The sequence below is a fragment of the Tetranychus urticae genome, chromosome 2 (genome assembly GCF_039701765.1).
Source record: "Tetranychus urticae isolate SD_2017Ah chromosome 2, NJAU_TeUrti_SD_1.0, whole genome shotgun sequence".
NCBI classification, from domain to species: domain Eukaryota; kingdom Metazoa; phylum Arthropoda; class Arachnida; order Trombidiformes; family Tetranychidae; genus Tetranychus; species Tetranychus urticae.
This window is the reverse complement of record NC_142959.1, coordinates 14,208,870-14,236,698: the sequence shown is the minus strand read 5'-3', so window position 1 is coordinate 14,236,698 and position 27,829 is coordinate 14,208,870. Positions and strand designations below refer to the sequence as shown.

Here is a 27,829-nt window from a genome sequence, read left to right as displayed (position 1 = left end):
ATCGAGTTGTATAAATAGCTTATGTCCAATAGGTTTGATCAAAGCGATTTAAAGAAGAAAGCAATTGACTATTTGAAAGGTCATGCATTGTTTCAAATCGACAGCAATAAATAAGTTTCAAGTTGTGAATATTTCTCACTCCCCGAGCATTCATTTTAGCTTGTTTGGTTTACTTTTCTCCTGACATGTTCAACATGTTTGCTGAATCAATTTGGTGAAATGAAAAATACGAGAAAAGCCAATTTAAACTCGACAAGAAAAGTTTATTCTCACTGAACAAGAACAATAAGAAGAAGAAGAAAAGTAAAACAAAATCAATGTTGGCCAACTTTTTGTTTTTGTTGGTCAAAGGATAAACCACTTTGCTTCATCATTAATTTTAAGCTCAATGACCTGATAAATCTGTACATAATGGAAGCATCTTTCACCTGAAAGTACAGAGAATAGAAAGAAAACAATGATTGAAACTGAAACTATCAATTTGATGAGTGTATACATTATCATTATTAGATTAATTGAATTCATCTTGATGGCAATTTTGAAGGAGAGAAGAGAAAAAGAAAAATTATTCTCTAATAAAGATTGACTAGAAGATGATGATAAATATCAACTTGAAATGACATCAACATCAGCTACCTTTCATGAGCCTCGAAATTGTTATAATCAATCATTTTTGTTCATTCATGGACTTTTTTCAGATATTCTCTTGAATATCTTTCCTTCTCTCCACACTTTTAGTAAAACAGTAACGTAATTATCCATCATGTAAATTTCATGCAAGTTTTGACCATTTTATTCACAAAAATGATTAAATTAATCCATCAAAGCTAAATCAGCTTAAATCAAATGACTTTCAACTCTGTTATTAAATTATAGCAAGTTAGTTTAATGGATCAAGAATCACATCATTGTGTAAACTAAGCGAACTTGTTCATCGATTTCATTCTCGCCTTTTGAGCAAAACTTTAAACCTCATCGATTCGCATTATTACTTTCACAATGAATTGAAAAAGATTGGAAATGCATTTTTAAAGCAAAGCAACTTGTTCTTCCATCGCTCTAAAAAACACAAGCACTGAAGTACATACTGAAGTGTGTGGTCAAGTGAATGAACACTGGCAATCTCGTCCTTCGCTTAATATTCAAACGAAAATAAGTCTTGAGAGTTGTTGTTTGAAGCCTACTAATTGCTTAAAACGATTGAAATTGCATAACATTGCGAATATTCCGAAATTCGTTCGTAGAATCATCAAACAGCCTTTTCTTGGCCGTCATTCTTGCAGCATCGGAGCAATGTTTCCAATAAATTTACAGATAAACAAAAGTATTATTTGGGTTTCAGTGCTGCAGAAGGCTTTTGCAGAATTATGCCGCACTTTGACTAACACTTTAACATCTTAGAAAATCTATTTAGACGGTTTAGTATTGCGTCTTAAGCGTCTGTTAAGTTTCTTGATTTTCGCTTACCGTTGTTCATTTTGCCTTTAGTTGAACACTTTCCATCTTTATTCGAACGCAGTTGGTTGCAATTTTTGTGCTTTTCTTACTAGTAGTTACGTGCAAAACGCTTTTTGCAAAGAAACCACTTTAAGTGAAGAATACAAACCAAATTTTGGATCTTTCATCAACTAATAATCTCTCGGCCAGTTGTGACAAAAGTTTGTCCTCAAAGCTGTCTTATTGAACTGTCTCGGCTGAAGTTTTTGTAAAGTCTTGGATTGATTTCGCGATGACTTAATTTACCTTGATTTTGATTGAATATCATTCTAGTCAGACAATAAAGTTTCATCATGCATTGTTGTTCGTCTTTAAAATATTTTGCTTTTGAATGTTTATCATGCAATTATTCGTGACATCAACATGAATAAATTTTTGCCAAGTAAATCTTTTCAATTTTATACTCATTTCAGGTACAAAACGAAAGCAGCAGAATGAGAAATGAAAATGTTTACTTGTGAATTGAATTTTACCTGTTAGCAGAATTAGATGGTGAAGAGGACAAATAAAATGTAATTTTGCAAAAGATTTTGTGATTTTATCTGAAAAGATTGAAAAGGTTCCCTTCAAGGAATTCAATCCAAGTCAAAATCGATTTTACCTTTTATTATTTATTCATTCATCTCTTAGGTTCCTTGTTTTTTGGACTTTTTCAATTTACTAAGTTGGCCAAATTTTTCTTGCATGATTTTACCTTTCATTTTGAATCATTTTTCCCTCAACATTCACTTGATCAACTCAACATAGAAAACAATTTTTCTCTTTTATTCCCATTCAGCAAAGCTACTTTACCTGTTCATTGCGATTCAAATAAATTGTCTCAATATCCAATTCTCGATGAAATAAATTTTCATTTACTCTGAATGTTTACAATTGAATTTATTAGACTCGAATCCATCCATTGAAATGAATCCATTTTTACGTCAATTCATCAATATTCCTTCGAGTTTACATTCAGCTAATTATATTTCGAGTGAAGAAAGGTTGAAATATTCAGAAGCAATAGAATAGAAAAATTTATTATTCGCAAAAATGATATTTTCTCAGCAGAATAATAGACTTTTCGTCAAATTATCAGACAAGTATCACCAGTGTTTTGGTCAAGATGAGCCAGATGTGTTTGAAAGAGGTTGTTAAAGGTCCAAATGGTGCTCTCATTTGTTCTGGCCAAACAAACGAGTTTGGGTGAAATGCTTTTTGTCCCATTGCATCTTTCAGTTGACAGTCATGAATATTGATTGGTAAAATTGAATGATATCAGATCGAGAAATGATCATTGCACAATGAAATGAAACTGTCAGATATCAGATAACAGGGAATAAAAACTCATCGCCTTCGCCTTTCCCAGCCCATAACAATTGGTAAATGTATTCTAATGAACTTATCACTCTCTAGAAATATTGGCTTACTTTTCCTTCTAACCCATCAACGAGTGAAAAGTTTCCGATCTGAAAATGAATCGAATTACATTGATTTGACTCTGAAACCATCTGAGCTGGTCATTTCTAATTAACCATTCTCGAGAGAATAAACACTTTTCGAATCTTTAAAATTCTTTTCACTGTCAAACTTTAAAGTCTACAGAAATATGTTGATGTCAAAGTCCAGCATTCAAGTTCAATTGTGGATATGAATTTACCTTTTTCATCAACAATTTTCATGATCCAATTTTGTCTGAAAATTTACATTTGAATGGCTATAAAGAGTGTAAATAATTGTGACTGGGAGTGAACTAGACAAATACAATTTAAAAGTATATCAATCAACATTTCAATTTCCCAAGCTTTTCAATTGCAATATTTATTCAGTTTTTAAATCAAAATAAACTTTTATTCATTTATGCATTTGAATATAAATAAAAGATTCAACTTTAATATTTGATTGCAACATGGATAAAAGGCTTTCCTGAATCGAGTGCGACTTTTCTGAATTAAATATTAAAATCCAATTCAATGTAATCTGATCGGATTGTATTAATTAGCCGAATGACGAAGTTTGATCTCAATGCCAAAATTCAATGAATTCATGACTGGTGAGATGAAAAAACTGAGATGGAAATTTTCATCAGTTTTTGTTCAATTTACAGTAAAGAGAGATTATTTTGAATCGCATTTTGCTTCAACAAATTGTATTTTGTTACACTTTTATCCTTGAACTTTTTATTCAAACAACCAATCATTTACTTTCAGTTTGTTCATTTTGTCTTTGAAAAACATGTTCACAAACATGTAAGGAATCTTTCCCTGAATTGCTTGGGAAGTAATGTGTCAAGAACTTTCAAGCATTTCCTTTTCAGAAAAGATAATCTCGAAAACATGAGCTTCTTTTCTCACGATAATTTCAATGTCAACAATGAAAATTGAAGTTTACGAATAATCGTTATTTCTCCATTTCAACATTGACTATTCAAATGCGATCAACTCCCAGTCAAGCAAGGTGATAACTTTCAGGTGAATAAAGATAACTCGAATTTTCTGTTGATAATTAATGATAACAATGATACTGAGAAAATGTTCAATCGTTTGAATAATTTTGTCAACATTTTTCCATTTAATTCGATGATTAAATTAACTGTTTCAAGATTTGTTTGTTCACTCGCTTCCAACATGATTAGCTTTGAGCTCTGCAGGCTTTCAGGTCCAGATGATGATGACTTGTAAGATGAAAATCTAGAGTCTTTAGCCTTTACCTTTAGCCTGGAGCCTTGTTTTCATTTGAACATTTTGGCAAATGCATTCTAAATTGGATTACATTTATATAACTTGGAATGGGAATCGCTTGAGAATAGAGATTTGAATTGAGTTTTGTATTAATTTTTCTTGCTTTTTTACTTCTCATTTGGATTGTTCATTTTGAAAATTATTCATTTCCAGGTCAATGAGTTGTTTCTCTTGAGATCTTGAATCAAATCTCGACTTTCAAATTAATTAACTTGCAATGAAAGTTGATTTGCTTCAATAGTCACAGTTATTGATGAGAGTGACTTTACCATTCAACAACAGAGATCAACTTGATCAACTTCAATGCAAACTGGGTAACGCTGTTCAAAAGTAAAATGAGTTCATCGCAAAGCATCTGACGGCAAAAAAAACATTTAAGACAGAGAAGCAAAACATTTTGCAAGAAAAATTTTAACCTCGAAATGATAAATTGAACAGAATGTTCGTTGAAGCAAATCAAGTTGATGACCTAATTTAGAGATGGAAATGATCATAACTGAAAGATATGAATAATAAAACTTTGTATCAATAATCAGTGTTCAATTGGATTCCAAATCATTCCTCAATAATGATTATTTTGTTGACGTAAATACGAATGGATAAACCTATTTGTTCCAAATTTTCTGAAAACACAATTCTGTCAATTTGCAGATCGACAAATATTGTATTTATTCAATCCAATCATAACACCTTAAGGTATCATAACTCGCCTTTAAGTCAAAAGAGTATTTCCATGTCTATTAAGCAGAACTGACAGAATCGATGATTTTTTTAGTTCTATTTGAGATCGATAGTTATCTCAATTTATGTTATTAGAATCCATTTTTTTAGATAACTTTAACTTTCTTATTTACCTTTGATATTCGCGATCACTCAAGATTTATTTCATCATTTATGGAATTTTTGTATCCTTAGAAGACAAAGTTTACTTAGAATAAAAAATTCTGGGGATCGAGTTTGGAGGCTCAATCTTGACTGGTTCAGTCACTGGTTTGACTGATAATCTGAGAAAATCGTAAAGATTCCAACCGCTAAAGATTTTGTTGTTTCGTTGATTTGCTGCTTTAAAGATATGGCTTTGTCTCTCAAGGAAGCTATTAATAAATTGAGAAACTTTGCTCTTTCATGATATTTGAATTTCATGATCTCTCTTCATTAGTTTACATTTGTTGGGAAACTTTAACAGGCACGATTTCATGGCATTCACAATTCAATGAATCAACACTAACAATTTTCGCATCAAAGTGATCAGTGTTTGTTACTCTATTCATAGTTATGATTTATCCAATTCTGACATTTTCCAGTATTTTAAGCTCAACAGTGAAACTCATTGTTTTCATTAGACAGTGAAGTATCCAATAAACATGATGAAAGTGAATTTTCGAGATGAAATGAAGAGATTACTCTTTTTTGCTCAGTTGCCTGGATTAAAGCCAATGTTAACGAGCTAAATAATTTTGCTCATTAATTTTTTTCTTCGCCGGATAAAATAGATTCTCGTTGAATGGCAAGAGAAAAAGAAGAAGAAGCAAAAAAACCTTTTATTCGCATTTTTTGTCTCTGCCATTCAATTGTCACTTTACAGGCTTATGAAGAGGACAGCAAAATGTAACCCAAAAATATCTTTCAAAAGTAGAGTCGAGCAAGTGCAGATGCATCCAAAGTTGGCTCATTATTAAAACAATTAAAAAGGTTCATTTGAATAGTCAAGTGCAAATGAAATGACAAAACTCTTTTCAGGCTAAAAATATCAAATGCTTGTACAAACATGCATTTGCCAACACTTCTGATGAATTAGTAAATGGACATTTCTATCATTCCAATTTCTTCTTCCATTTTCAGTCCATTTTTTTATTCTTCCATTTACCTAAATACAAAAATTCTGTCATAATTAGCTGAAATTTTCGGTGAAAAGATCTTCGCTTTACCTTTTACCTTTCACCGATTGACTGACAAAAATATTAACCGTTGGTTTCATTGTAAATGCAACTAAATGTACACTCGACTTGCCCTCTCCTAAGAATCTTCTTGCTGATCAATTCCATCATGAACATCATTATGATCATTATCATGAGCAAACCTTCTCATTCTTTTGACACATTTCCTGAGGCAAACCTTTTTCCTTCCTTTTTCTTCTACAAACTGATAACAATACTTTCATTATCATTAAGGGCCTCAACTCTTCCATTCAACTCTACAAATCGATTCAATCTTCCAACCAACATTTATTAATCATGAATTACTCTTGCGTGAGTTTAACAATTAAACTTTCAATCCCAATAAATGGTAAAAAAAGTCAATTTGACTTTCAATCTTTTATTTGCTTTCGATAAACAATATCTTTGCTTTACTTAAACAAATTGAGTTTAATGTTCAATCAAAAATCGAAGTTCAACTGATGGGAAAATCCGGTTCACCGAAAACTTGAGCAGAATCAAGTTTCATCACAGCCTCATCAATTTCACCCTTTTCAATTATGAATATTCTCATCATTTGTTCAATTATCTTAATATGGAAAAAACTTGTTCTTGTTCATTTATGCACAAATGAACAATGCTCATATTGACATGAAACTGTTCTTGAAACATTTTTTTTCTTCTTCTTATAATGAAACGACAAACGATAATTAACTGATTGTTGTTATATAATTATATATCTTGAAGCATAATTTGATTACATTCAACATTAAACTAATGATACTTGTGGCCAATAAGCACAGGTGCTTTGAGTTTCATATCGATCGAAGTAAAATTAATCAAAATGTTTTTCTTTCCATTGAAATGTTGAGAAAGCAAAATAAATAAATATTTCAATGAAAAGTAATCAGTTTCATGACGAAATATTGATATTAATGTAAACAAATGTTCATCTTTATTATATTCACTGAATCATTATTTGAGTTTTAAAGCAAAAAAAAGAAATGAAAAGTGAAATTTAATGATGATTTTACGAAAAAAAAGAGATTCTTTCAACTTATTAAAACTAATAGAATCCATTACATGGATATTAAAGTTTTCATATTAAGTGTTGAGCATTGCATTATTATTATGCATATTTACATTGGAACAAGAAACGTCCAAAAATTGGATTTGTAATTTAATCTTGCATATCAGTCTGAATATGGAATGAAAATTTGCTCCAATTGATTGCGACTTGAATTGATCTTTCAATTGAACTTTAGATTTTGGATGTTGGTTGATTGCTTTTCGTAACAATTTTCATCTGTTGAAAGTGTTGATAATTAAGTAAAAATCGATATTAGTCTGGGAAGCGACGAAAAGTAATGAAAATCCTTTGAGAAAAAAAATTTTATTGAACATTTTTCTCTATCTTTTTCCTCTTTCTTCTGTTTATCATCATTATCATCAAAGTTCCAAGTAAAATGATCATGATTTGATAATAATTATCACAAGTTGATGCCAACAATAGGTTATTGAAGAAAAGGAATGAAAAAAAGGAAAAGAAAATTTTTCGAGTTTATTGACCTCCAAAAGAATGGAACAAATCGATTATTAAAGTTAAAATACGATGAATCGAAGGAAACCTTTTGCATCATTTTCTCCATTTCCTCATATTCATTGCTTTAATGTCCAATAAAATGTGAATGATTTTGCGCAAAATTGTCTCTTCGATCATTCAAAGGCCATTATCATTCCCATCATCTTCATTATCATTCCAATGGTTGGGAGTGAGAAATGATCAATTTAAAAGTCAACCATGATTTATGCATTTAAATGACTATTTCCAATCAACTAATCGTTATCCATTCGAGCAACTTGAATCAGAAACAAAAACGAAACAGAAACGTCTTGAAATTGAATAAGTTCAAGAGCATTCAACATTGACAGTTCGACTCATCAATTCAACTTATCATTTCAATCACTTGTAAAGCAAGAAAAACATTGTTTTCCTTATTTTAGTTATTTCATAATTAGTTGGAGTTGATGTAACTTTCAAGTTCATTTGCTTTTCATCTGTTATTCATGTTTAATGCATTTTCACACTTCTTTGAATTGCGATCTGTTTAGCAAATCTGGAAAATTTCATTCGCTTGTTTACTCGCAGAAGCACATGAAACATTTATAATTCAAGTTGAAATATTATTTAAAATACTCTTGGCAAATCATTTACTTTGCTCGAGAGATTCACCTTTTTTAAACTCAATTTTCGTCAGTTCTAGCTTTGATCAACTTGAACAAATAAGCCGATAACTTAATTTTGAATTTTACCTTTACCTTGAACTGGGTCCAATTGGACTGAATAATCTAATCAGATAGTCAATTTACCTTTGAATAAAGATGAGAAAAAACAAGTTTATTGAATAAGTCGAAAAAAGAAAGAAGTGAAAAAATGTTCAACCTTTGACTATCGATTTTCAATGTTGATTCGATAAAGTTTAACAAACGATTTTCAGCATTTCATGTTCGTTTCAGTTAATTTCATCTTTTCATGGCTAATTTCCAGGAAAGCGGAGAAAATATGCTTTCAATTTTACTCGAAATTGATGGTTATCGCGATTGAATGATTCATTGAATTGCAAAATGTAACTTTTAAAGTAATGAGAAACAATGAAAATTTTCATCTTTCAACTAAGTTTCGTTGTGAGTCCAAAATTAACATTTTAAGTTGAAATTATCTCAACTGTTTCCTTACTTTCCAATCTTTCCAATCACTTGATTTGGGTCAAGTCTCAATAGTCAAAGTTAAACTCATATTGCGATGAAAGATGAGAAAAGATGGGAAAAGAAGAAGAAATTGAGTTGCATTATTCTAATCAGATTACCGTTGATTCAATTTTTTGCTCAACCTTTTTTGGTGAATCTTGATGTTGTACATTTGAACCTTGTAAAGTAACAACAAAGAGTGAGAAGAGGCAAGAAAATAGAAAGGCAAAAAAGTAAGAAATTCATTGAGAAAAAAGAGCAATGAAAGAATGGAAAAGAGTTTTCAAGAAGAAAAGATAAAAATGATGATGATGATGATCAAGAATAATATTGTTCATCTCAAGCAAGATTCAGGCTTGAAACCATTGTAGAGTATTGATGAAAAAATGAGGCAAAAAATGGAAAGAAATTATTTCCTTCTTTGAATGTGTAAAATTTATAGCAACTGATAACCGGAACTTTGAGGAAAAGGAAAATACAATTTTCAATGAGAAAAAGCTTCTACTCTGTTCAGTTTGGCTCATCATGATTAAACTTTACATGATAATCTTTTTCAATAATCTCATCATTTTTGCTCTCAATTTCATCTTTTCTCTTCTCTCGTTAATTTCAGTTCAGTTGATCCGAAAAGTGAAAAGGGAAAACAAAAAAGTCGCAAATAGTTGAAATGCTTTTCAATTAATAATTTAAATTCTTCTGGTAGAAGTGCATGGAAATGAATGAAAGTTTTTTCACGTTAAACTTGTTATTTTGTTAATCAATGTTTATGTTCAACTTTAATCTTTCAATGGAGTAAATAATCCGAAAAAATATCAAAATCTATTTGAAACCAGTAGAGTTTAGTCTACGGCATAAACAGGCAAATTGCAATTTTGTTTCAATTCAGTTGTGTTTCAATAATACAGAACTATTCAGTCTCATTTACTTCAATATCACATGAACCAAAGGTTCGAGAATTTACGAGAATAAAATATATTCGAAGGTCATTGTCTGAAAGCGAAAATTATTTAATCTTTTTTTCGAGGATAAATAAAATTGCTTATCAGAAAAATATCGCCCTTCAAACATTTTCATTCAGGAAGACGCATAAGTAAAAACTTTAAATGACCTTGAAATAAGATACATATGATTCTGTAACCTTTAAGGTTTCCACTCAGTAAGCATCGATTCCAGCATTAGCAATTGTTGCGTTATGAGCGCGAACTTGCAAAACAAAAATTTCTTGCACTCAAATATAAGTTATCAAAGCTAACTGTTTCATCAATATAAAGTCAAAAGAGCGTGAAAATAGCCTTGTCAGTCTAAATAATTCTCCCGAGGAGTTTTCACTACTCTTCGCGCCTAACTAAAATCATATCAAACGCTCAACTCGCCTGTCGCCGCATCTTCATTGAACTCATTTATGATTTTGATGCGACATGTCTTTATACGCCTGTCTCAAAATGCACCATGCCGTACTAGAAAATATTTCAGCCAAAATAGCGAAGGGAAAGTATGGGACAGGGTTTAGGGTGGAAAAAACGTGGAAACAAATTAATTAACAAAAGGAACCTTTATTTTAAGAAAATTTTGTTATAGCAACGAGCAGATAGATCGCGTGAGGATGCAACTACACAATACAGTAGAGTTCAAAAAAACTGACAGTCAATCAATTGGTTGTAACTCAGTCAGCGATTAATCAAATAATTTGAAACTCAATCAATCAGTTCTATGATGTTTGCTGAACAATAATTCATTAGAATTGATATTTTGTATGAACTTCATAAGCGTCAAAACACTCATGAATTCTGTTTGGCATTGAATTGACGAGGGAAGTTATAAAACCTAATGATATTTCTATGTAGTTTTTTACAAATGATGACTGCAATTAAAATTGAATAAATGGCCGATCATGGAATTTTGTATCTTGATTAATATGTCTATTGATTCCCTATGGTCTGATCTGTCAAATGCGAAAAGAATTTCGGTTCCGATTCATCGTCTGATCAGAAATCTCAATTTGAACGTAAGACTGTCAGTTTTTTGACCGCTACTGTATATAAAGTCAATATACACTTGCATTAAGCGTAACTGTTTCTTTATTCATGCGTTGGGCCTCTTGTAAGAGAAAATGCAAATAATTCAGAACTCTATCGAAATGCCAGACTTCAACACCTTGATTGTATTCGAATAGATGCCATCGAGCGGAAAAAGCATCAACTTCAGGGTCATTGATTTCACAAATGATAGTAATTTGAATTCTTTTCCATCTCTATCCGTTCCTCTCTGTACATTAAAATTAATGGACAGTCTCGTGTAACGAACGATATGTGGTAATATCCTTCTTTTTGAACGGAGAAAAAGAATATTAGTAATGTTAAAAAAGTATTTAGTTTAATAATTGTTGACCAATTAGTAAGTTTATTAATATTATTAGGTCTACAAACAATCGATTAACTTAGCTAATTTGTTTTCATATTTGGCAATTGACTTTACCTTTACCTTTTATATACTTGGTACGCTTATTCAATTTTATTTGAAGTCATCTGACTGTTATCGATATTCAAACATGCAACTTATTAACCGATATTTAAGTCAATTATTCAAATTCGTTGGCTATCATTATTTTGAGTCTCAGGCTTATCAGCTAAATAATAAACATCATCATGCCATTCACAATGCTGACTGAACTGTATTTATATTCGGGTCATCTCTCCGAAAATTTTATGTTCTATGATTTTACTCATTGAGCTCATACAGAAACCAAAATTTAAAAAAATTCAAATTTAACTTCAATCACCAGGATAATGCAGTATTTGCTGTTCAACAGATTACTTTACTTAATTTTAACAAACACTTCTATTGAAATTAAATGTAAACTCAATTCTTCTATTATAAAAAATCATTGCTTGTAATCTTTCTAGACTTGGGAAAAAATCCAGCAGTTTACCGGAACGAATGCATTTTTCCAGGACGGGAATCCGTGTGAATTGTTCCACATTTATATTAATTTCACTTATGGGTGTTAGTTATTTCTGAAGTTTTTTGCATAAAATCTGAGAAGCGTGGTATGTAATCGCAAGATATCGTTTCAAGCACGACATCCAAGTTTATCCATGTAGTTGATAGTAGGGTCATCTATTGATTCTTTCAAATGACTCCAAACTATTACTTTACCAACAACTTGATCAAATAAGATCCATCAATAGTTTCTTCTGTCCGATAATAAACACACCATTTGGGATGAAAAAGCCATTCTTTAAGCAAATTTAATAAATTTTACTTCGAGTTATTTTCACTAACATTTCTTATCACTCTAACGGCCTCATCATGATGTGCATTTTTAGATCCTATTTTTGATCTCGAATAATAATTATGCATTACTTTAACCTTTATGAAGGATTGATTTTTCGTTTATACCATAACATTGATACATTTTGCTTGTGAAAATGTTTTTATTACAACAAAATAACTGTGATTAAAGGCAATCTACAGCAAAAGCATCGTCAATATTTTGCTTTTCAATGAACCAAATGCATTGGTTCGTCATTTAATGTGCATTAATAGTGATTCAATTTGGTTGTAAATAACAATTGCAATCCCAATTGAGGGTCAATTTTGTTTCGATTAACAATGTTTTAGGCTTTCCATTTCAAGATAAAATATGAAACATTTAATGGCTCCTAAAATATTGGAGAGCAACAAATGTAAAATGTATTTAACCAAATAATTGCTATAAACAGTAACAATAACAGGAGAAAGCAGAAAATTTATTGACGTTGGGAGTAAAGGAAAAGGAAGAAAACATTCTATTGAAACAAAAGCAACTTTTCAAGTTTAGTTTCTTTCTGTTCACAGTATTACATGCTCATGAAAGGTCATGCTGATGAACATTTTAATAATAATAATAACAGGGAGTGAGAATCATAAAGAGCTTTCATGAAGATGATGGAAGGAAAGCTTTTCTTGATCGCATTTCTCGCAACTTGTAACACCATCATTTTGTCGGATTAAGTTTAGTTTTATGTTCAACTTATCAGTTTAATCTTTTTATTCAATGTCCACACTCACTGAGACACAGTTTGACTTTTTTTGTTACTTCTCAGCAAACATTGAACTTTTAACCATAACTGACCAAGCAGAAGGTAGATAATTTAATTGATAAATATCTACAGCAAAAATATTTACCAAAAAGTCGACTGTAAATGTCTTTGGATTTTCAAATTGTGTGAAGTAAACTCTAATCAATGATTGAACGTCAAGCCGTCAATTCGAACTGCAATTGGCAAAGTTTTTCGATAAATTTTCATGCAATGTAAGTTGAACAGTAAATCATTTCAAAAGATTTTTACTTTATGCAGCGGATGAAATGTTTATCATAAGCAAATTGACTTTAATGCTCAAAATTAGAATCCCAGAGAATCATTTGTACTCGTTTAGTTGGACATCTAAATGAACTCTTACAACTTTAGTCTGTTTATTCAAAGAACTTTTCATTAGCCTCGATAAATGGTCTGAATGACAGACTTGATCAAAACAATTTCTTTCATGAGCCATTGTCATTGTTCATCAAAAGTTAGTTTTGAATCTGAAAAATCATTTCATTTTCTTCTTAGCTTTTAATGAAACATGAGTCGACTGAACAAATCCTCTTATTGAGATTAAAATCAGATCAGTGAATCTCATGTACATAAAACTTTCAAACATATTTAGCCGAATAAAATCCTTGGAATAATCCAACAAGAACAACGAATCTACAGTAATTCAAGTCTTACATCATTTTTATTGGTTTGCATAAAGATAGCGAGTCAAGAAATGTTATCAAAACTTTTCAAAATACAACAACTGATTAACATTGAAATGAGACTTGAATCAAGATTCTTTGCAATCTTATCTTCTGACAACTTGCAGGACACTTGCAATAACCACTTTCTCATCATGAAAGCATTCATTTCAAACTAAACTTTTCTTTAAACTAATCAGTTGAACATATTGCATGATGAAATCCATCGATTGAACCTCATCTCATCATTTCAGATACTTTGCTCTTTGAGTTTTCCTTGCAAACATTGTAACTCCAATGGTTAACCAATGCCTATTAAACTTTGAATAGCTTTAAACATTTGACTGAACGGACATTAACTTTCAACTGTTCAACCTGGCAATAAACTAAATCAACTTGAGCCTTTGTCATTAGCATTGTCAACGTTATTGCCTCGTTTATTTTGTTATTACACTTGAAGATTAACCTTGATCTTTAATCAAGGTTAAAATTGTGTGAAACAAAAAGTCGCAAAGAGAGAAGAAGAAAGAAAAAGATGGAAACATTATCATCTGATTATCTTATAAAGTTATTAATAATTATTTTTACAATCACATTTAGCACAATTAAATATTATGTATAACACTTTGCTTCTGTTTTTGCAGTCAATTTAATGTAATGCTTCTCACCATCTTTAAATGAATATTTCCTGTAAAAGTAAGAAGAAGACGAAGATGGCGAATAAGAAACTATCATCACAACTTTTCTTATCATCTATTAAGCTCTTCTTTACTGATAATTAGCTCAGTATTCTGTTTGCATGAATAGGGATTTATCTATTTTCTTCTTCTTCTCTTTTCATCATCTTCTTCAAGTTTTCGCCTCTTGCATTTTCTTGTCAAGGGAACAAACTATTGCTTTTTTATGCATTTAATCTCCATTCTCATTCTCATCATCAACATCATCACTCAACGGTAAACATTAGGAGAGAGAGAGCGAGAGAGAAATGAAGGGAAATCAATAGAAGAGAGAGAAAAAAGGTTTTCATTTTATCTTTCCAAGCTTTCTAATTATCCTGAAAATAACTGATGAAATATGTAAAAATCTGAATCGAGAGAGAAAAACATGTTTTCTCAATGAATGTACTTTTTTGATGAAACATTTTACTTTTTACTTTCACCATTTTCACATCAACATTTAATCACATTTGATTGTCCTTATTTGTGTCTCATCTTCACTAATAAAGTACTCTTTATCTAATAAGTTTACTTTATTTTCTTCGCCATCTTCATTTCTCATCCTCATTATCATTAGCTCTTGTGGTCTCTCTCTCTCTCTCTTCTCTCTATTTCTGTCTGTTTTTATCATCGTTTCTCTCCAATAAATTAATCATTATTTCTTGGGGTTCATCTCATGTAACCAGGTTATGAATGTTTTGATGGCAACACAGGAAAATAGTCCAATCCTTTTGGCACAAACGCTGGAAAAAGTGGTTGAAATATTGAAAAATACTGACGTTCATTCACCAACATTAACAGGTTTTCCTCCCTCAAAAGCTGATGATCAGTTAACCAATGATCTATTAACAGGTCTTATCCATGTAAGTCTCATTTCACTCAAACCCAACCTAATGAACCAAACCTTTACCCAAGCCTAATCCCTTTTTCCCATTGCCTTTCTTGGTCAACCAGCCAACATGATTTTTCATCGTTCAATTGGTAGCCAGTAAAAGTCATTTGCTCGTCTCCATCAAACATTCAGTGAAAATGGTTAATCATTTGAAACACTTTTCGTTAAATGTTTAACTTTTCAACTTTTTTCTCCACTTTTATACTCTTCTATCTTTTGCCTCTTAACATCATAATCACTCTTGTTTACCTTTTTTTTTCATCCACCTTCATTATCATCATTCATCTTTACTTTCATCATAATCAGATTATGAAGAGGGGAAGGAAAGCAATCCTTTTTTTGCTCCTTTTCTTACCTCAATCAAAATGAGCAATAACAAGTTATCATTGATGATATCGCCAGGAAAATGAGCTTACTATCAACCATTGCTTTCCATACTATTCATCATCATTATCATCATTTTTTCTTCTTCTAATTACTGTTATTTTCTCATGATTACTCGTCATTTATCTTTGTCTTTTTTTTACTTTTCTTCTCTTCTTTTTCCTTTTGCTCATCATCCTGTCACCATCAGAGTAACAAGGCAACTGGAATGAGACGAATGTCATATGAACAAGTTGTACGTAAAAACAGCTCCGGTCTATTGCAAAGTCCAACCACCAATTCCAACTTTTCAAATCTTCCCGAAAACCTGAAAACTCTCTTTGATTACCAATGGACTTGGCATTTTAATATAATTGAATTGGAGCGACTTACCGAGAAAAGGTAAAGCCAATTCACTTTCCTTAATTTCACCCATTTCATAAGTTGCAAAAACCCAGAGAGAAAAAAAGTGACGTAAAATTACCAGAAAAACGATAATTTTTATAGCAAACATTAAACTCTATGTTGACTGATTACTTGAAAATTATCAGCAATTCTGGTAAACATTTTCCTTTTAATTTACCTTTGTGAGGAGAGAGAAAAAGGGTTTCATTGAGAAAAGTACAACTTTTCAACTTGGAATAATCAGTGTTTACTCTTAACATGAAAAGGCGCAAAAAATGTTCATGCTATTGAACTTAATCTTGTAAACTTTGGAAAAAAGCTTTCAAGTTTCTCTTCATTTACCAGATTAAACATTTGCTTAATTAAACAGCATTTTAATAGCAAAAGGCAAAAATAGATGTTTGTACCTTTTTCTCGTTTCGCCAATTCAATCTCAACATTCAAACATGATTCAAATCATCATTTGTTCATGTAAAAGTTGTAAGAAGATGTAACGAGAGAGAGAAAAAAGCATTTTTACCCGAAATTCGCAAAAATTGTTTTCTCTTGTTTCATGAAAGTTGGTAAACTTGGAAAAGCTGAAAACTAAATGAATAGACTTTGCGCTCTCATGGGAGAGTTTTTGCAGTCTTGAGATGAAAGTTAATTAGCTTAAAATGAACCCAACCAATTAACTATCATTTCTGTCAATGAATCTTAATCTACTTTTCAGCTTCACCATACTTCTTTTGCACCCACTTTAATGCATTTTTCCCTTCGTTCATCATATCAGCATTTTTATCTCAATGATGATTGCTAACTTTGCATCTTGTTGAATTAACTGTTCAACTTGATGGCTTTTGAATGGGCAAAAATGCAAATGCCAAGCAGAAAACGAAAAGCGAACCAAAATCGAAAAACAAAAAAGTTGTTCGAGGAAATACTTGGAAAAGCAATAATTTAATGTTTCCCTTTTGCCTCTTCATTTCAGGCCATTATTTTTTCTCGGATTATCAATATTGTCTTCATTCAATGTTTGTTCAAATTTAAATTGTGATGAATCAACTTTACGCAACTGGCTTGTGGTCGTTGAATCACAGTATCGTGATAACCCATATCACAATTCAACTCATGCAGCAGATGTTATGCAAGCAACATCATATTTTCTGAGGAAACCTCGATTGAAAGCCATCTTTGATCCACTGGATGAGGTTATTAGCCTCATCTCAGCTATAATTCATGATATTGATCATCCAGGAAAGTCTAGTGCGTTCCTTTGCAATTCAAATAATGAACTCGCCATACTTTATAATGATATGTAAGTATTTCATAACTTGAAATCAATGTAAACAACAAACTGTGTTCAACTGTCAAAAGACAACTGTTGTACTCAATAATAGATGACAGTGAAAAGCTGTTTATTGCAATCAAATCAACTTTAATTGTCTAAATTGCAATGTGATTACAAAAACTAATCAGACTCTTTTACATTAATAATGAAAAACAACAAGTTGGTCAACTTTAATTTGAAATATTTAACAAGCTCAATATTAAAGTTGCAATATTAAAGACTCCAGTCAACTAGCTTTGACCAAATTTTCCCTTCAACTTTCATTAAGTTGTCACAATGATAATGATTTCTTGAAATGAGTTCAGTATTAATCCATTTGTATATCAGTTGAACTCTAACAGTAAATATGAGCATGTTGAAAGGAACTAACCAGCATCATGAATAGTGTGAAGCTTGTGTGTTTCAGTGAGTGTTGCAGTGCGTCAATGGTAATCATTGAACAGAGCAAAAACCTTGTTAAATGAGAAACAGATTAGGATCATGTAAAGTTAATCCAAGGAAAACATTTGCAACAAGAAAACCTTTGATACCAATATCTTTGCTGATGGATCAAATGACGTTCAAATTGGCACTTTTTTCCTTACGAATCATGAATCTTTCTTTATCCGTCTCTTTATCTTTTGATAAAGTAAACCTTCTTTTGATCACATTATTATTATTGAGTTTCATCAGCATTTGAGGGAATTTGAATTTGATCAAATTTACTGGATTAATCAAATTGTAATAATTGATTTTTTTCTCTTTTTCTTCTCTTTTTGTCTTTGCCTTAGATCCGTTCTGGAAAGTCATCATGCCGCTCAAGCATTCAAGATAACCCTTAGTGATGATCAGATAAATATTTTCAAAAACCTCGATCGTGATACATATAAAGAAGTCCGTCAATCAATCATTGATATGGTCTTAGCTACCGAAATGACCAAACATTTTGAACATTTATCCAAATTCATAAGTGTCCTAATTGAACCCTTTAAACTTGTCAAGCCTCCAACCAAAAGCACCAAAACACCAACAAAGACAACGACAAGTTCATCATCACCCTCATCGATAACATCAGCACCAGTCAACGGTGACGGCGATAAACCGGAAAGCTCAGAAAAAAGAGCATCAATAAACTCTGATTCTTTAAATATACCGGCAACACCTGAAAATATTGTAATCGTTAAACGAATGTTAATTAAATGTGCAGATGTATGCAATCCTACACGCCCTTTACCAATATGCAATACTTGGGCTGAAAGGATAGCTGAAGAGTATTGTAATCAGGTATGAAATCGAAACTCTAGAGTTTTTCATCGAAATTGAAAAATCATCTTTTCTAATTTCATCTGTTCTTGCCTCCAGACTGACGAGGAAAAGGCATTAGGATTACCGGTAGTTATGCCCGCTTATGACAGAGCCACATGCAGTATTCCCAAATCTCAGATTGGATTCATCGACTTTTTTGCTCATGATATGTTTGAAGCATGGGATGGTAAGTCGCCTTGAATTTACATTTCACTTTGAGTGTTGCTTCAAAAAGTGTGTAAAGTTTGAGTAAATCTTCATAACTCATTGATTGTGATGTTGAGTTTTTTTCGTCTTTTCATTGATTATCTGTTTCTGATGAATTTTTAGGTCTGTTGGATTTGAAGATTATGATAGTTTCGCGTTTAAATTCAGGGTTGAATGTTTTTCTCGAGTCAGTTGATGCGACATTTCAGTTGAAAATGCATGAATGCGCAGATTTTAGATTTAAATTTTTCTCTAGAAAATTTGGAATTTTCAAGATTCTTTTTGAATATCAATATACGTAAATCATGACCTTTGTTTCATGTTTCATCAGCAACTTTTCTCGAGCAGCAAATTGGAGCAGAAGTCGATAATTTGTCAAAATTTGTTTTGTAAACAAAAAAGAAAAAACTTTTCGACTTTTGTTATCGTTTTGGTCTTTTGCCAAGTTAATAATTGATTTGTGGTTTGGCAAATTAATTATCAAACAAATTAAATCCAAAATTTCATTGTTCATCAAATTCTGAAGTAATGAGCCTTAAGAAGTTTTCAATCTTCTCTCTTTGAACAAATTCAGCTATTCAATTTCATTCTGATAAGACTTTTCTCAATGAAAGCTCAACTTTTGACTCTTTTTCCAGACGCAAAATAGCTTCAAATTACATTTATTCACCAGTAAACTTTCCAAGAATTTTTACGTCGAAAATTCTATTTTAATTTATTCTTTAAATCTTGAGTTTCCATCCAACAATTGATCATGAAATGCCATGAACCTTAATCAAGATGAAAAATGGGCAACAACTTAGTGCAACTGGAATAGTTTGAAATAATGAAAGTTATTTTGAGGTTAACTGAAGACAATATTTCTGGTTGCAACCAGATTCTGAGACTTTTATTCAACTTCTAATTTGACATTTTCTTTATCAACAGCATTCGGTGATTTCCCTGAATTGATGGATAATATGAATAAAAATTATGCTCATTACAAGGAAGAGGAAAGAAAAGAGTCGGACAAACGGGAGGCCAGAAAATCATCAACATGCAAGGAAAGCGTCTCAACCAGTGAAATGGGAACCAATCAAATAAGAACTGATGTACAATTGGAAGTCAAAGAATAGCGGGAAAAGCAAAGAATTGATTTGGATTTCACTTCTTCTTCCATTTCAACTCTTTAACCTGGCGAATAACTTTTTAACCCAATTCTTTGCTTCCCAATCCTGGACTGGTCTCTAACACATTGAAAGCGTTTTTTGCCTCTAAACTATTTTAAAGTATTACCAATGTAAAATATCCAAACCAGATGGCAGCTTTAGAGGCACAACTAGAGCTGGCAACTTGGACCGATGACTTGATGAGGTTAAACAGGATTGTTAATAACATTAGCTGTTTAGATATTAAACTGTAAATAACATCAACATTGTGTTTTGATATAAACGTAAACTGCGTTTCTAGTCCGTTTCATCATTAGTTTCAGGCTGTTTAATCTTCATCATGTTCCCACCAAAAAGCAACACTTATCAACTTGTCATCATGAAACCCTAATTTTCCACCAAATAGCCCACCACTGGTTGAGAGATGGAAAGCCTCAAGTCTTGAACAACAAGGAATACTTCAATGTCTACAGTCAAAGGTCCAAAGGTGGATAGTTTTGGGTTGGACAAAAGGTATCAGATTAACTGGTTAATTTGGTGCAGCGAGAGTGACCAGAAGGAAATATCGTTGTGTTCATTATATTTTTGTTAAATCAATTTCATTCAATTTATTTGATACCTAAAAAGGGCGCAAACCTCTCAAAACCTTTCAATTTGTAATTATCTATATCTATCTATTATTAACTATTATTACCATTGATTGTAACATTAATCTTTAAACAACAAACCCACAACAAAACACTGTAATATTGTAACTAATTTTCAGGTTAGAGACTTGTACTTGAACAAGGAGACAAACAGTTGAACATTATGTTATTTGGTTTCTTTTTGTTGCGTTTTTCTCGTTCATTTTTTGATTGTTAACTCTGTTCAGGTTGATTGTTATGCCCATTGAAGACACACACACAATACAAGTATCCAATAGGCATAAAACCCTTTTACAGGACTCAGAACTTTTTATTTATTCCGTCTATTAAATGCTTAATAGTAAGAAAAAAAACAAAACATTTGCCAAGATTGTAAACAAGATTTAAATTGTTGTTATAAATTATGATAAAGAAAAAATTTAAAACACAAAATCAATTTCTCTCATTTCATTTACATAGCTATTGCTAAATCTTTCATGCTTTTTTAGTATTTAAAGGCCTGGTTATCGTAATATGGTGACCGTGATTCAGTTGAATTCATGGTTGCTGTTCCAATTGTTGTCGGGTAAACAGGTACTCTGGATGATCTCATTTCCAGGGTTGAATCCATGTGAGGTTGATCTATTGAATTGAGGCGAGCTCGAGGAATACGGTAAGTTAAAATGTTGGTATTCCATTGGCCAAGCCGGCGAAGTTGATTCTTTTCATATCGTATTTGGGCACAACGAAGGTGAACACAGAAAAGCAAGATTAGCCAAAACAAGATTCCGAGTCCACCATCGCTTAAATTTAAAAATATTGTCAGTCGAGCCCACTGGATGCTTGATTCAGCATCAAGTTGAGTTAAATTTGATTTGATCCAATTAGGAAATTCATTAATGAATCCATCCTAGAAAGAGAAGAGAAAAAATGGAAAAGAATTAATAAAATTAATTTATTAAAAGAGTAATCAGTCAAACAGAGCAAAACTTGATGAATAATCTATGAATTGAAAAGTGCGCTAAAAAGCTATGGCAGCTTATAAAGCATGAAAGCATAGCCAGCATAATCAGCTTGTAAATGTAAGCTACAGACAATTCCCTCTACATCAACAAAAGGCTTCTAAATTAATCTCATCTGGATTACATTTTATTTTGTTTTAATTGTTTTATTAATTTGTTTCCATTACAATGACCCTAATATTAAATGTTAAATGTTGTCCTAAATATCTTTTTGTATAAATTAATTTGTTTCAATGGGTTACTCTTGACATTACTGTTTTTACAGTTTCTGGTAAACCAGCATCCATAATGAATGAACCTGTTTCCCTCTCTTTTGGATTTCATCAAAAGACCAGTTATGTTATTGATAATTTTACCCTTCATTTGCCGTATTCATTTCAAATTTTGCTCTAATCTCATTCCAATCTTCTTACCTTATTTTCAACAATTAGAAAGTATATTGAACTAGCAATCAAGGCAGCTATGTAAATGGCAACAATCATTTCCCATGGAATCAAATATTTACGGCGATCTCGACGGTTACCAATGGAAAGGACAGGGACAGAGATTATCAAAAATAACCGAAGAATCAAACGAATCAAGACGATTCCAAGGAGAATGGGAATATTTTCAATTTTGCTGAAGGAATCAACAAATTGGCTCCAACTGGTGGACTCATGGTTAAATAAAACTAAGGATGGTGTTACAATGCTGAGTAATATGAAAAAATCAGCCCCAGTAAAAATCAAATAGTTGATCTGAGGAAAAAAGAAGAAAAATGAAAAATTAGTTTAATTGTCATAAATATCAACCTAATTTTTGAATACATTTTGGTATCATTAGTTGAGGATGTATTCATCAACATTCAACAACAACATTTGAGACAATTAAGATTGGGGCTTTGAGGCAGTTTAATAGATGTCAATTAAGATGTGAATCAACTGTCATAAGAAATGCTGTCAACCCTGTTATGTACTCAAGATGATGAAAGTAATCTAGACAATTCATCAACAATTATGGAAACGACTGGTAAAGGATTAGGAAGAGAAAAAGAATCGCTTGCAAAATGAAATCTGTGATTAAGAGTGAAATGTTACCGGTTAAATGAAACCAATTTTATTTGGTTTTTCTGGTAAAATGAAGCAGCAAAATATCATTCTGCATTTAAAGTGACTGAAGCCTTACTGCAACTTTACTCAATTCAGTTATGATTTATAATCAAACACTTTAATAACCCTTTTTTTCTGATAAAACAATCAAACGATAATTTCTTTCTGAGCAATTAAATTTGATGGCTCAATTTACGTAAATAAGAGTGTTTGCTGAACACACTTGACCAAATGTAATCTCATTGATTAGACATTGATTGAAATTGCCTGTTGAATTGTACCAAAAGACGATTACAAAAGTTGCCTTCAAATGATTGAACAAGATTATTGGAGAAATTAATTTACCAAATCATATGATAGTTATTGATCAATCTCAATTTGAAGCTTTCAAAAGTCTAAATTGCTGGAAATTGTTTGATCAAGTCCAAAATGTATGATAAATATTATCATTAGCTGAATGTAAACAATTTCCAGCAACCTTTTGTAATCCATGGAAACAATTACTAATAGCAATAATAATAAAAAAATTGATTAAAGCTAATTTGGTTTCTAAAGGTGAAAATATCATTTTAGGTACAAGTAGATAGATAATTTTCTGGTTGCATACAGTTTATGAAAGTAAAGTGATTCAGATTGACATATCAAAATTGTCGAACAGCAATTTCTTTTGCGTTTTAATTTCCTATGTTTCCAGGATCATATTTTGATGAGATTTGGTGTTGGTTAACGAATGGGTTTGGGTTACATGTGTTGATTGAGTTGCTGTCAATTCGTGATCAAGCTTATTGTGCTTACTTTAACCCATTTCAACTTACACTGACATGGTTATTAACTCAGCAAAGGAACCCAAAAAAACTAACAGGAAATAATAGCTAAGGTAAGCATTTAAATATACCATGTGAGGAGAGGCTAAGAGGTTTTTTTGTTTTTGTAGAGTGCAACAAAATGTTGGACGTGACTGTGCATCAATTAACATTAGGTATAACTTGTAATGTAATAGGCAAAGAACTGTAAGCAAAAATAGGAATAACATTGAAAGTTAAAAGGTCAATTAGTAAATTTCAACCAGTTGGTTTACCATGAACAAAGATCAATATGGCGGGTAAAAACCTAAATTCCTGGTTTATTTTGGGTTCAACATTTCAGCTAAAATGAGTTTCAACAAAATCAAGTCTGATAAGCAGATTGGCGCTCAACAATCAACACTTACACATTGGTTCAAAGTTAGTCAACAATGTCTAGCCTTGTCTGGCCATGTCTGGTTAGCTTTGAACTGTTGATTAATCTTGACTAAACCTTTGGATCAAAATGGATGACTATGAGGTGAAGACGAAAAGGGTTTTATAACAAAGGAATAGAAATTTTTTGCTGAATTGAGGTGAAATGGAATGAGAATTAGCGCAATACTTACTATTGAATAGATGACGGCGATTGTTGTCCATAATTTGAGAGTACAACAGGTAAATCCCATTTAAAATTTGGATCCAATTAAGGTACAAGTTTAATTGGGAAAAGCAACTGTCACCATATTAAATTGTGTAGAGTCAAGTAGCACATTTAGCAAGCAAAAAGACAACAGTAATCAGAGGAAAATTGATTAAATGAACAGTTTATTGAAGTAGAGAAGAGCTTTTTGTTCACCTCAACTAGAAAACACATTCAAGGTAATAACAAAATCGTACTGATAGCACAAATGAGAAATAACAATCAACTTTAAGCTAAGGTTAATGATTAACAAGAAATGATGAGAAGAAAGGAAAAGAGTTTATGAAGAAAGTTATGATTACTATTGATACAATCCATCGAACCAATGGCAATAATTTAAATAAACGGTAAACAGAGATAACAAGTGATAGTGGAAATGAACAAGACTCGGGTTCAAAAAAATGAAAAGGTAGAGAGTAGGAGTTGGTATATGAGAAGAGGATGATGAGGGGAGGAAGAAGAAAGAGAGAGAGAGAGAAAGAGAGTGAGAGAAAAATGGAAAGAGAGAAGAAAATGAAAAGAGAAAAGATAAATAGCAAATATTGTATCATATTGTCTACAATGTTAAGGAAACCTGATAACTTGAAGTCAATTCGAGTTAATTTTTTTTCTTTCTCTTGTTTCTCTGACTTTTCTCTGCTTTTATCTTCTTTTCTTTATTCCTTAAAATTGATATTCAATTGATGATAATGAAAAAGGGATGAAAAACTGATGATAAAGCTGTACAAATGATATGGACCATTAAATTTCCGGTGGTACAACAACGGACAATAGACTTCTGTTAATAACAATTGTCTTTACCATTTCAATGTCTCATCTATTTGCCTAAATTCATTGAAAATGGATCAATTGAATAAAGTGTGTTCATTTTGTCACTTCTTACATTACATTTCACACATGAAAAGTGTACAAAATTTGAATTAATGTAAAACCAACATAAAAGATGCTTTTGTTAATTGATCGAAAGATTGTGCCATTAGATAAAATACATTTCTCTAGCCTTTCCAACTGAACCAAACCAGATTTGGGTGAAAAAAATCTTTCAAGTTCTGAATAAATTGAGCTAGTAATCAGACTGGGTGATATCGATAGTTATCGAAATTGTGATCGGTAACAGATCAACATGTGCGATTCTCATTTGCTTGAAAGTTCTTTTCTTCACTTTGTCCATTGAGACGTGCTAAAAATTCACACAGAAATATCCATCGATAACTTTGTTGTGTCCCGGTCGATGACATGTTAAGACTTCGGGTCATGATAAAGACTCTCGTCCCAGTCGTTAGTCTTTACCATAAATATCTGTATCTGTAGTAACCTAAAAGTTGAATAATCACAATGAAAATGGAAGATGAACAAAAGTAAAATGTTGAATAATAAGGAAGAGAAAGAAGAAAACTGAAAATCTTTGGTGAAATCACAACTGATTGTATTGATTGAGAAAGTTGAAAAGTGACTAAATGTTTACATTGGTTAACCTAACGGTTTCAACTTGAAGCTTGAAATACTAGAGTTGATACTTTACTCGATAGATGGAGACAAGTTAATCGTGATGATATGAAAATGAATGTTGATTTTTTTCATCAAATTATACTTTTCATCCTTTCTTCCATTTCTTTCACTTTCTTCCAACTTTCAACTCACGCTCAAGTCTTCCTCAAATCCACCGAGTTTCAACTTTCATTTCAACTTCAACTCAAAACAACGGTAAGTCTGTCTGAATGAAGGCAAACAAAAAAAACAAAAACATCAACAGACAAAGTTGACCATTAGAGGATAATCAATCCTTTCCCATCTTAACCACTTTTTTAAACTCGTTTACGTCTTTAACATCTTTGATCTTGAATCATCTTCGATAATTATTTCTCAGTCAATTTGTTTCTACTCTAATCAACTCTCACCATTAGTTCATGTGTCAAGCAACAATAGAAAGGTGACTTTATGTGTTTCAATTTCCATGTCCATTGTGATTATGAACTTTGGCTGGAAAAGCTGATTGTACTCATTGGATTACTCGCCCTTTGTGTTTATCTGTGAATATCAATAACAAGTCAAGTCATTTTTGGCTTCAAGTGTTGTGTCAATCCTTTGTGTCTTCAATTTCACCTTTCAATCTTTATCTTTGGATTTACCATTAAACATCAATATCCAAATGATCAAAAATGTCGAGATGAAAATTTGGATAAATTGAAATTCCCTCCAAAAAAAGGTAAACCTCGAAATTTTCCTTTCAACATTCCATGCAAGTTGATCAAGCCAACAATTATCGATTAACCAATTATCAAGCTCAACACTTGATCTATAATCAATCCCAACAATCGTTTCCTCGAGTTAATTGTCAACACTAATTCATTTTCCTTCCGCTCCTATCCTTTGTAATAATCAATGATCACACAATGAAAGTTGCCAATAAAATTGACAATCAAAATAATCACGTTAATCAAAGAACCAGAAAAGTTGGAGATTGAGTTAAATATGTTTTTATTTTGATTACTTTTTCGCCTTCTTTTCCACCCTAAACTAGCCAACAATTTCAATACAAATAAACAATCAACTTGAAATGCCATTAACAATGAAAACAGTTTTCAAGTTTATCTTGAAATATTTATTATCATTAGTTTTTCCGTCCAAAATTCATCGTCAACTTTGCTAATACATTTATTACTTGTAATAATATTGATAAAAAAATAAATATCTATATATTTATAAATATGGTTAATGGAATTGCTGTTAACAAGATTGTGTGTTTCCTCTTTATTCAGATCAATCTGTCGGATTAGCTGGTTCAATTGATCCTCATCTCATCTCTTCTCTTCCTCTTCAACATAACCATCAATATTTCCAGTAATAACAATATAAAACCCAAAAAAGCTGCTCCATTATTATTATCAACATATTGTTTAATCTTGTTATTACCAAAAGAGAACAGTCAAAATGTTGGCTTTTCGCCCAAGATTCAGAATGAGCCATATATCAACAGAATTAGAAATCTTTTCGAAACTCGAATTCTCCGGTATGCATTGATTCGGCAACAATCAGATAACGAAATAAATTTTCAGCATTGGAATTGGAATCAGCATAAAAAGTTCTAACTGAAAAGTTGAGTCCCATGTGGTCCTCATGCGGCTCCAGGAAATTGTTGCATAGCTTCAAAGGGAATGAGAGTTTCGATCTGATTTCCTTTAAGTACTTTACTCAGCATAAGCATTCGATTGATGGTTCATTTTATTCTGAGTCTTGGGTCGATTTGGCTATTGTCTTTTAACTTCTTTTTGGCTTCTGCTTTAATTTAATCTTGTTATTGCTACGATTTGCTTTTCAGTTAATCTTGATTCAGTTTGCCTTTCAAATGATTCAAATTTTATTGATAGTTTTGCTAATCAATTATCCAATCAATTATCGATTCAATGTTCAACGTTTTTCAAAATTGAATCAAGTTTTGTTTATAAAAGTTGTTACTATTGTTTTCAAACCTTCAACTTGAAACTGATTAATTTGTTGCCGGAAAAAAGCAATGCAAAGCCAAGATTATTTGCCAACTTTGAGTCAGCTGAAGTTGAACTCTGGATGCAACATTTAATGTCGTGATTTTAGATTGATAAGCGGACTTTTGAATCAAACAG

The 27,829-nt window shown here is 31.6% G+C and overlaps 3 protein-coding genes across 6 annotated transcripts in view; 2 read left to right on the top strand and 1 right to left on the bottom strand.

Moving 5' to 3' along the window:
- The window catches only part of Pde8 (phosphodiesterase 8), a 38,391-nt gene extending 17,324 nt beyond the window's left edge, over positions 1–21,067 (top strand). For 3 of the 4 annotated variants that reach the window (XM_015933326.3, XM_025160285.2, XM_089267535.1), the window contains 6 exons: positions 15,046–15,222; positions 15,826–16,016; positions 16,990–17,316; positions 18,120–18,612; positions 18,691–18,820; positions 19,768–21,067. In XM_015933326.3, coding sequence (XP_015788812.1) covers positions 15,046–15,222; positions 15,826–16,016; positions 16,990–17,316; positions 18,120–18,612; positions 18,691–18,820; positions 19,768–19,955 — 1,506 coding nt within the window. In that variant the 3' untranslated portion in view covers positions 19,956–21,067. Of the gene's footprint in view, positions 1–14,448; positions 14,597–15,045; positions 15,223–15,825; positions 16,017–16,989; positions 17,317–18,119; positions 18,613–18,690; positions 18,821–19,767 lie in introns of those variants that run through there. The other variant, XM_015933342.3, reaches the window with a different exon arrangement.
- LOC107365779 (uncharacterized) lies at positions 20,925–24,458 on the bottom strand. The gene is made up of 3 exons (XM_015933353.3): positions 24,136–24,458; positions 22,050–22,373; positions 20,925–21,524 (listed from the first exon to the last, which is right to left on the bottom strand). Exons 1-3 carry the CDS (start codon positions 24,193–24,195, stop codon positions 21,120–21,122), a joined length of 789 nt encoding a protein of 262 aa, XP_015788839.1. The 5' UTR covers positions 24,196–24,458; the 3' UTR covers positions 20,925–21,119.
- A 1,373-nt stretch (positions 24,459–25,831) lies between these two features.
- The window catches only part of LOC107362312 (nephrin-like), a 92,099-nt gene continuing 90,101 nt past the window's right edge, over positions 25,832–27,829 (top strand). Inside the window, exon 1 of the mRNA XM_015929348.3 lies at positions 25,832–26,415. The gene's annotated coding sequence lies outside the window, so the exon portion shown is untranslated. The remainder of the gene's footprint in view (positions 26,416–27,829) is intronic.